Here is a 10673-nt window from a genome sequence, read left to right as displayed (position 1 = left end):
GGCGGAAATGTATTTTCTATCTGCAGATGACTCTAATACACCACAGAACTTTAATACCAGACTTGGCATCTTGTTTTCAGTCAGTAATTCCTTAATATTGATGAAAATGTACTGATTACACTGGCAAATTATTTCACTTATAACATGGAAAAATGTTTTTTCTTGGTGGAAAGATTGAATTATCTGGTAATAAAGTTATAAAATATTATCTGATAATAAAATGTTCTCTAAAACCAGACAATCTGAGGCCTCTTTTGTGCTAAATGAGTGTAGTAATGAACCTAGAAATTGATGTTTCTTTACATATTTTGAAGCGTTTTCTGTGTTTGTGGGGATTAACGCTCTTCGGGATGGAAAAGTTTATTTGTTCTATAAACTGAACCTGAAACACTTGGTCAGGTTTTGAGTTTTTGCAGTGTTCTCCGCCACCTGAACCATCCGTTGGCTCTCCATCTATCAGCTGGATGTCTCCCCCCCGGCGGAGCTTCATCTTGGTTGAGAGCGCCGCCTTAAGCCCCCATCAGCCAGTGGAGAGTCTTTGAGCCGCAGTCTAAGCCCCGCGCCTGGACCCCGGTCCCCTCATGAATATTAACGAGCCCCGAGCCCCGGCTTTAATCTGCCTGATCCCCCGCACTGCTGCCGCCGCCACGATAGCGAATCTAATTATTTGGTCTGATATTAACCGCCCTCCTCCTCTTCCTCCCTGCACGCTGTGCTGCTGCTGCACAAACACACAGCGGCTGAACTCCAGAGCTACCTTCTTCCCCTCAACTCGCGTCACGTATAACAATCACCCCCCAGTGCAGCCTGCAACGCCCTCTCCTTATCGGACTGGAAAACGCCCTCCTCCTTCCAGATAAAACCTGAATGCAAATGATGGCAGCTGATTTTTCATTTTCTGCCTCCGTTCGCCTCATTCAGCGGCGGGATGAACCGCCGCTGATGGTGACGATGAGGAGGAAAAACACAAAATCTCACCAAGTATTTTTGGTCTAGTTTCTAGAACATTAGTACATTTGAAAATTGACTAAATTAACTTTTCAGAAAGATGAGTTTATTTTAAGGAAATAATTCCTTAATATTGATTGAAAAGTTCACTTATAACAAAACACTTTATAAAGAAAATAATCTGCCAGTGGAACCAGAGTTTTTCATCAGTATTAAGACATTACAGAAACAAGACTATATTCTTGCTGAGAAGTTACTTGTAAGTTAGTTTTGTTTTATTTCAGGAACACTAAGATATTTACACTAATACAAAGGTGTATTTATTGCCACTGTAGATAGAAAAATCTAGTAAGTATTTGCTGAAAACTCTGAAATTTTCTATAAATTTTCTAGAAAAAACAAGGATATTTCTGAGTTTCAAAAGTCAAAAATTTACTGTAAAAAAATCTCAGAAATTTTAAGATTAATCGTAGAACTTTTCTAAAAAGAAAAGTCCAAAAGTTTCGACTTTGAAACTCAGAAAATGTAAAATTTTGAACATTTTTGACTTTTTTCTCGCAAATTTTTGACTTCTCAAATTCAGGAATAAACATGGGAAACATTGTTATAAGTGAAATAATCTGATAGTTGAACTAGTACTTCCTCATCAATACTAAAGAACTATTGGTTTAAAACCAGCTGCTACATCCTGCTGAATAGTTACTTTTAAGTTAACTTTGCCTTATTTGACATTTGCACTAGAAACTGGACCAGAAATACGTGGTCAGACTTTGTGTTTTTGCAGTGAACTTTCTGAGGGCTGAGCAGATTAAGACTTCTCGCTAGCAGCTGTCAACGGCTGCAGTGGGGAATAAGAGATGTTTGTTTATGCAAATCACCGAACACATCTGGCTCACTGCTGCAAACCGTCTAACATGGTTTACTGCGGGATGACCTGCGGGTCACTGCATGTAAAACATGCAGATCAATCATCTATGAGAAGACAGCTGGACTCTCACACAGTGAAGTTTGTAACGCTAACACGGCTGCTTTCTAATGCAACTGTAAAACAAATACAGGTTTTCTCATCTGAATCACTCAAGAGTCATAATAATGGATTGAGATGATTAAGAGTGAATTCACACCAGCTTTGTTTAGTCCGCTTTAATCAAACATTCATTTATCCAGAAAGTCTGGTTCGGTTGTGGACGTGTGAACGGATTAAAACAGCGAACTCTGGTGCGCCTGCAAACCTCGGTCTCGGTTCGGTTGAAATGAACTCCACTCCGGTTTGAAGCGGTCTAACAGGAAGCAAAGTACAGAGCAGGGGATTCTGGGTAAATACAACCAAAACAACCACGTTAGCTTAGCAGCACCGCAAGGAATGGCTCGCCTTCTTTTGCCAGGACAAAAGAGAAACCTTATGAACGCTAAAATCTGACGCCACGTCATTTCTGGGCGTTGCGCTCAGTGTGTTTTTCAGAGGTTTTCATGTCGTTTCTGTGGTTCTCGGTGCAGCGCCCCCACAGGCGAGGAGGGGAACAGGTTTTTCAAAGAGTTTGGATCATTTGTGAACCACAGCACTGAAAATTTAACAAATGTTGCAACTTTGGTCCCCAATCAAACAGAATCTACCGGACTGTCAGTGGGAAAAACAAGCTAAAACTATCATGAGCTGAAGCCTGAACACAGTGGAAAAGCTGTAGAATCATGAAATATGAAAAGCAGAAAATCCTCAGACTCTCATGGGGATGATCTCCTTGGCTTCACTCTGAGCTTCAGGTCGCTTCATCCACTTCAAGCTGTGGGACAATATGAAGCAACGCAGGTCAGTGAGGAGTCAGAAAAATAAGACATCTGGTCCACCTGTGCCAGCTGTCAGATTCTCACAGCTCGTTCCAGAAGCGCAGAGTTTTGCCCCCTCCTCTCCTGAATTAAATTGACCTGGATGGAATTTAATAAGCCGCTCCGCTGACCTTTTCAACCATCTTTCATTCATTCACTCATTCCATCGTCCAGCTCATCCTCTTCCTCCCTTCTCCTCTTTCACGGCCTTCCTCTTCTTCATGCATCTCTTTTCTTTCTTAATCTTTGATTCGCTTCCTCTCGCCAACTCTCATTCCATCATCCCATCTCTCCCTCCATGTCTCTTATTCTATCTGTACAGGAAATGGCTTTCTTTCCCCCGCAGTCCGGCGGGTTGGAGGGCTGCACTCACTGTCCCAAACAAAGAGGTCACTGTGTGAATCCTCCAAAAACACAAAGGAGAAAAGGAAGGCAGATAAACATCTGAAACCTACTCTCATCCGCTCCGCCGATACAAACACACTTTTTACCTCCGTTACACACACAGCATCTCTTTGCACTGCAAAAACAGAAAATATTACCAAGTATTTTTATCTAGTTTCTTGTGCAAATATTTTACTATACTATGCGGTTTTGTCTTATACTTGAAATAAGACAAAACTAACTTTTTTTTTATTTTTATTTTTTAGAATTTTTCTTGTCTTTCAAGGAAATTTATAGAACATTTCTGAATTTTTTGGTGGAAATAAAATAGTTTTTTATCTGTAATGCCCCTAACACACCATCATAGTAGTGTGAATACTTTAGTTAATAATTCCTTAATATTAATGAAAACATCCTTGTTCCAATGGCAGATAATTTCACTTATAACATGGGAAAAAATGTATTGTTATAAGTGAAATAATCTGCCAATGGAACTTTTTCAGCAACATTAAATAACTGTTGAGTTAAAACAAGCGCCTATATCTTGCTGAAAGGTTACTTGTAAATGAGTTTCGTCTAATTTCAAGTGTACTAAGATGTTTGCACCAGAAACTAGACTAAAATACTTGGTACTACTTTGTATTTTTGCAGTGTGACATTTTTGATGCTCTCACCTCCCCTGGCAGTTCAGTTTGGGGTGAATTAGAGCAGCTTTATTCCCCTGCCGGCTGCACATCTGTGCACCTCAGAGAAGAAGAAAAGATGGAGCCGGGTTGATGAGCTGCATGCAAATGACATGTAAAAGTATAAAACTGCGATACTTAAAACGGGGGCTGAGATAAGAGATTTGAAAATGAGGCACTCTTGGAAAGCGGGCTCCTGAACTGCTGGAGATGAAGCTCAGAGATACGACGGATAGAGGTTTTCCCTCTACTTCCACCTCCTCCTCCTTCGTCCTCCTCCTCTTCCTCCGCCCTGCAGGAGCTGCTGCAGATGACAGCCAGATGCAGATAGCAGCCAGTCACTGCAGCTGAGTGATGAGCACCTCCTCTTCTGTGTTTCTCCTCTTCCCATCACATTTTTCTTTTCCTCTGCCAGGTTTGGCTTCTGTTAATGAACCTTCTTCTCCGCTCCCGGGTTTCACTCCATCAGAGTTTTATCTTTTTTTCCTGTTTCTATCAGGGAGATGAGATTCTCTGGACTGGTGGGATGAACCATCAAAACACAAAATCTTACCAAGTATTTTTGGTCTAGTTTCTAGTGTAAATAACTTATTACACTTTAAATGAGAAAACTAACTTACAAGTAACTTTTCAGCAAGATACAGAAGCTCATTTAAGAAAATATTTTTTAATATTATATGTTTTAATGAGAAAGTTTCACTGGCAGATTATTTCACTTAGAACATGGGAAAAACTTTAGTTATAAGTGAAATAACCTGCCAGTGGATCTGGTACTTTATAAAAATCAATATTAAGGAATTATTAACTTAAAACAAACTCATATTTCTTGCTGAAAAACTTTTCTTTATTAACTAGACTTGGTAAGATTTTGTGTTTTTGCAGTGAGGCTCTGGATCTACAGGTTGAACACTGCAAAAACACAAAATAATATCAAGTATTTTTGGTTTAGTTTCTTGTGTAAATATCTTTGTACACTTCTAATGAGTCAAAACTAACTTATAAGTAACTTTTTAGCAAGAAATAGCTTGTTTTAAGTCAATAATACTGTATTGCTGATAAAAAAATATAGTAAGTATATCACTTATAGCATTGCAAAAAGTATCTCGTATTTAGTGAAATAATCTGCCAGTGAAACTAGTACTTTTTAAATAAATATTAAATAATTATTGACTGAAAACAAGCTATTTATTGCTGAAAATTTACTTATAAGTCAGTTTTGCCTCATTAAAAGTGTACTAAGATATTTGCACCAGAAATTAAACCCAAAATACTTGGCAAGATTTTTGTGTTTTTGCAGTGTAGCAAAGTACAACTTCTTTCATGTACCTGTACTTAAATAGATTTAATAATGGGCACTTTCAACTTTTACTCCAGCACATTTTACATTAAGCAGCTATAAACAAGTTGCCCTTCAAAAATTATTATAAATCAGAATGGAAATAACTGAGCTCATTTTAATTTATCATGTGATTAATCGATTAATCGATTAACTGTGACACATTTGTACAGTTTCATCTTAGTTACTGATCTGAGTGTGCTGTTCTTTCAGCAAATTTACTTTTTTGTTACTCTGTATATATTCTGATTAATTGATTGCTTTGTTTTAGTTGAAAATCCTTTCAATAACTGATTAATCATGATTAATTCAATTAATTGTTTCAGTAATATTCAGAAATAACCTTCCATTCCTACCCAGACTGATAAACAGGAACAGTTGCTTCTCTAAGGACATTTCTGATGTCTTCCCAACCTACAGAAAGCTGCCAAAACTTCCCAATGAACCAGATCAGCTTTGGGATAATAATATCACTGTTGAATCTGTTGAGTGTTTTCTACACTTAAATGATTTTAGAAGCTTTTTTGGTTATTTCCTAACACACAGAACCCTAGAATATGTTTTTCCCCCTCACAATTTCACTACAAAGTCTTTCTCCAGCACTCCAGATCCCCTTTAATGTTCCTGGTGTTTGACGTTCTTCTGGGGGGCATCGCAGAAGGTGCTTCAGCGCTCACCGTAATCATCGATTTGTCATCTTCTGAAGGAGCACCGTTTTAATTAACATTCTAATTTGATGGGCGGAGGAACGAGGGAAACAGAGAGGCAGAGAAACACTGTTGATGAGTCCAGATAAACTCGAAAGATCAGGATCAGGATGTAAACAAACCGACTCGGAGTCGGTGAGGAAAGAAGAGGAGGAGGAGGAGGAGACGACGATCACCTTCACTCGTCCTTCCGGGGAGGGGGAAGTGGAGGAATCGACGAGGAGAAGAGACTAACCAAAAAGTGTTTGAAAAGCCGTGGGTGGCGCGCCTTATCGCCCCAGTTCTCCTGGAGAGATTATTGGGGGATTAGTGCGAACGCTTGTTTCTAAAACATGATGAAAAGACGTTCGGTGCGTGATAACGCTTTGAACTCCACTACTCCGCTCCTTCTAGGATCGAGCCTTCAGGCCGCCTTTCCACGAAAGACAGGATAGGGGTGGGGTGAGCTGCCGGCTGCAGAACAATGCAGAGATGTCGCTCCTTTTGTCAGCCTGGACATCAGTCCGACAGATGCAACAAACTCCAGATTAGACAATCCCCCCACTTTCAAGAACGTCTTTCATCTAAGCTCAAAATTTCAAACGATCCTCAAACTTCAGGCCAATCACGCGCAGTCGCATTATCAGTTAATTACAGCGGGATCCAATCAGAGGGAGAGCAGATATAATATCAGATTTGTTGCAAGCGATCCAATCGGAGGAGCAGCTGCTTGGCGCCGGGTTGCCATGGGAGGCTCGCTGACGAGGACCTGGCGGTTCACTGAACCAAAAACCGGGAGGAATCAGCAGCCAGCCGATCAGTCCATCAGTAAACATCATTATACCCTGTTCTAAAGTCCAACAGCCATATCAGCCAGAATATATTTAAATAGATAAATGGTTTTACGCCTCTTTCTCAAGAGATGCAAATGGCAGGATTTCCATATGACACAGGCCAGTTAACACGGAGCTAATCTAATGAAGGAGATCTGACAGAGGGAGAGCGCGGCGGCCGGATCTCATCTGCCGCCAACACACGATCAAAAGGCAACTCCTCATTGGTCCAAATCGACCGTCAGCACTCTGCAAGGGTCTGCTGGGATCAATGGGAGCCAACAGGCTGCAGCAGGACCAGGACGGTCTGCTGAGGCAGAACGTCAGAGGTTACAGGTGGCAGGTTTCCACCCACGTTGGAGCTAAATTCACACCAAATCCATTTCCAGGATTAGAGGACTAATGTCTCAGCAAGATCTAGAGAAACTCAACCATGTGTTTATCTTTAGTCGCATTGATTACTGCAAAATCAATAATCCTCCAGCTGCTGCTGATCCAGAACGCTGCTGCTGGTGTTCTGACTAAAACCAGGAAGATAGAGCGCATCACCCAGTTCTATACTCCTTCCACTGGATGAGATGGCATTCCTCGAGTTAGCAACAAATCCAGGAGCTCCCTCATTTGGGGGAATTGGAGTTGATCTGTAAAACCTCACCTCTACTTTTTTTCCACAAAATTATTCTCAGTTAAAGACATTTTAGCTTGTTAAGGGCCTCTTGTCACTTTAAATCCCCCTGCTGGGGGACACGACCCCATTTTCACTCACACATGAAAATGGCTGCAAACAGATGTGCAATTATACAACTGTGCATCTTTGAAAAGCAGAAGTGGAACCTCCTACGCAACCAACAAGAATGCAGCAAGTGGTTTCTGGATGGCAAGTCAACAACAAAACACTTGACTTTTCCAGCAGCTGTTGTGCAGCTATAAAACCAGCTGACTAATCATACTGGAGCTCAGCTTGGGTTGCTAGGTAACGGGTGGAACTTTGCTGTGGTTGCTAGGTAACGGAGCAGTGCCTGTTGAATGTGACTGGGTTTTTTAAACCGTTACATTTCCAGACACAAAAATCTTTAATTTATTGCCATTTTCTAAGCACTTGGGACATTTTTTTAAAAAGCAGTTTAGATCCAAATGGAAGAGTAAAAACATTCAAATTGTGACTTTTGCACAATAGATCCCCTTTAAAGAGACTGTGCCATCATATTTTGTGAGATCATTTCCATCAGCTGCATTTTTGAGGAAAAAATAAAAAATAAACCTGCCCTTTCAATTAAGGAATGGAAGAGATGGTTCATCCCAAAACACACAAAGCGTTGGGGATGAGTCGGCCCTGACCCCGGCTGACCCCAGAGGGAGGGGACGGGGCGGACGTGGAGTGACAGTGGGGAGAAACACAGGAGGAATGTGAGATTACAGCCACTATCTCCTGCAGATACCGAAGGCTCCTTCAGCGCAAGGATGGGAGAGCGAAAATGGTTTTTAACAGTCAGGATGGGACGCTTTCCATGTGAATAAAAACGCTTGAACAGACAGAAAAAGGAGGAGAGGAAGGGAAGAACAAAAGGTGATGGGTTAGAAACTCACACACACACACACACACACACACACACACACACACACACACTGATCTATCTGTACACTCAGAGGCGCACTGATAATAAATGAAATCTTAGAAATGAGAGCCTATCAAGCAGGAATCAATCACTGGGGTTTGTTGTCCAGGAGGATGGCGCCACGAGGAGATAAAAGACAGGCGGACGTCTGGGGAGGAGGCTGCAACGGGAGGAGGGCCGGGATAACATCAGCCTGGTTCTGGACCGGTCGGGATCTGGACTTTCCGGTCAGACTTAAAACTGAGCCGAAAGGAAAGAGAGCGGGATCACCGGGAAGAATCTGGCGAGGAACGAAGCGGCGTTCGTGCCTCGGTGCAGGAAGCCTCACCCGGCATCAGTATCACATGATTAGATGGACGCCACATGATGCACGGAGTCAGGCTCTGATAGCGCTCCATCCGGTCCCACACGCTCTTCCCAAGGATCGCACACAAACGCCCGGCTTGTTTTCATTTCCAACGCTCTCACACGCTGACATGATACCGATGTTTACATTCACTGTCTCACTGCTGACCTCTGACCTCACCAGCAGAAGGTCTGCTCAGGCAGAAGATGCTGCACGCAGATGTTTTACGGAGCAAATGGACTCTAGAGACGAATTACTACAAGAAAAAAAGTCAGAATATTACGAGAAAAAGTCGTAATATTATCAGAATAAAGTTGTACTACTGTAAGATGAAATATTACAGTAATTATACAAGAATAAACTCATAATGCAAGAATAAAGTTGTAATAATAGATTTAAAACGTTGGAACACAACAACAAAGTCATACCAAAATAAGAAAAAAGTTTCAATAGTAAGAGAATAATGTCGTAGTGATAATCTCTCTTAATCTCACCAGAATAAAATTGTAACAATGCAAGAATAATCTTGTTACGACTTTATTCTTGAAAAACTATTGCTTTATTCTTGTGTTGTTACGACTTTTTTCTTGTATTATTACGGCTTTATCTTGTATTATTCTGACTTACTGTGGTAGATTTTATTCTCTTAATATTACGACTTAATTTTCCATAAATTTTTTCATGTTATCCAGACATTTTTTATATTTTTTTACTTTAATTTGGTAATATTAAATCTTAATTCTTGCATCATGACACTTAACTCTTATATTATTATGACTTTCTTCACATATTTTTATTTTTCTTAGCCTTTGTTAGGGGTACAGATATTAATTTTTTCTCAGTTAGAAAGCACTTTTCAGCTGCTATGTTTTTTTAATAAGTAAGACAAGGTTTATGTTGTTTCAGAGTTGGATAAATCATAATTTGGAAATAATTTAGTATTTAATGGGGTGTCCTAACTTTTTTAAGCTGCAGCTGTTCAGAAACAGCTTCTGCACATCTGGACCGGCAGCTGCAGTAAAACGCAGCGTGTTGGGTTCGCTCAGCAGAAGCAGCTCTCACCTCTGTGCTGCCGTCTGATTGGAGGATTCCTGGCACCGGGCCCCAGACAGTGTCGGGCTGCAGGTCTCTGACCGCCACAACGCCGCCGGCACCATCTTCATCGCTCAGCTGCAGCTCATCTGCGAAGAAGAGGAGAGGATGACATCAGTTTAACGTGTCGGTTTAATGGAGGGAGTTTAACTTTTAACGACCCGGATGGAAAAAACGCCGCCGCAGCCGAACTCGACTCAAACTCTACAGAAGACGATTAGGACCAACATTCAGACTTTAAACTCAGGTTTTACTTTGTTTCCTCAGAAACTGGCTTTTTTTCCACTCCTAATTAATACTCTGTGTCAATCTATGTCTAATAAAAAACCAAATGTTCTGATGTGTATGTAAATTACGTTCTGAGTATGAAAATAATCAAATAACTGTTGCTTCCTTGTTGCCCCACTGAAAGCCTGTCCCTAATTTACTTGCTAAATTTGAATTATACGACTAGATTTACCTGATGGTTCAAAAACAATTTAGTACAATTCTGATTTTGAGAGAAAAAGGTCATAATTCTGAGAGAAAGTTAGAAAGTTAGCCGTCCTGCCAGCAGGGGGCGTCTGACCCCAGCCAGTCCTGCTTTTCTGTCCCACCAGCTCAAACTGGGGGGAGAAACTTCCCGTCCACTTCCTCAAAGTGAAAAGATAAGCGCAGACGAATGGCGGTGACGGCTGCGGTCGGAGCCTGCTGCAGCCCAGATAGAGCCGGTGGGCCCGGCGGACCCATCCATCCAGACTCAGCCCACGGCCCGAGTTTGGGAAAAAGAATCATAGACAACTTTAATTATCTATTTATTTAGGTCATTTTTAACCTTTCCATCCAGTAAACACACACACAGTTAATCGATTAATCATTAACTGGAGCATATAAAGGCCGTTTGATAAAAGAACAACACATTCAGATTATATAATTTAGCAAAACT

General features: G+C 41.1%; 1 protein-coding gene across 2 annotated transcripts in view; it reads right to left on the bottom strand.

The window, feature by feature from the left end:
• LOC103148672 (zinc finger protein ZFPM1-like) overlaps positions 1–10673 on the bottom strand; it is a 99118-nt gene that overhangs the window by 10881 nt on the left and 77564 nt on the right. For both annotated transcript variants that reach the window (XM_007567546.2, XM_007567547.2), the window contains exon 4: positions 9719–9837. In XM_007567546.2, the coding sequence (XP_007567608.1) occupies positions 9719–9837 (119 nt within the window). The remainder of the gene's footprint in view (positions 1–9718; positions 9838–10673) is intronic.

This window comes from Poecilia formosa, unplaced genomic scaffold (genome assembly GCF_000485575.1).
Source record: "Poecilia formosa unplaced genomic scaffold, Poecilia_formosa-5.1.2 Scaffold209, whole genome shotgun sequence".
NCBI classification, from domain to species: domain Eukaryota; kingdom Metazoa; phylum Chordata; class Actinopteri; order Cyprinodontiformes; family Poeciliidae; genus Poecilia; species Poecilia formosa.
Note: the sequence above shows the minus strand (reverse complement) of the source record. Positions and strands in the feature narration are given on the sequence as shown.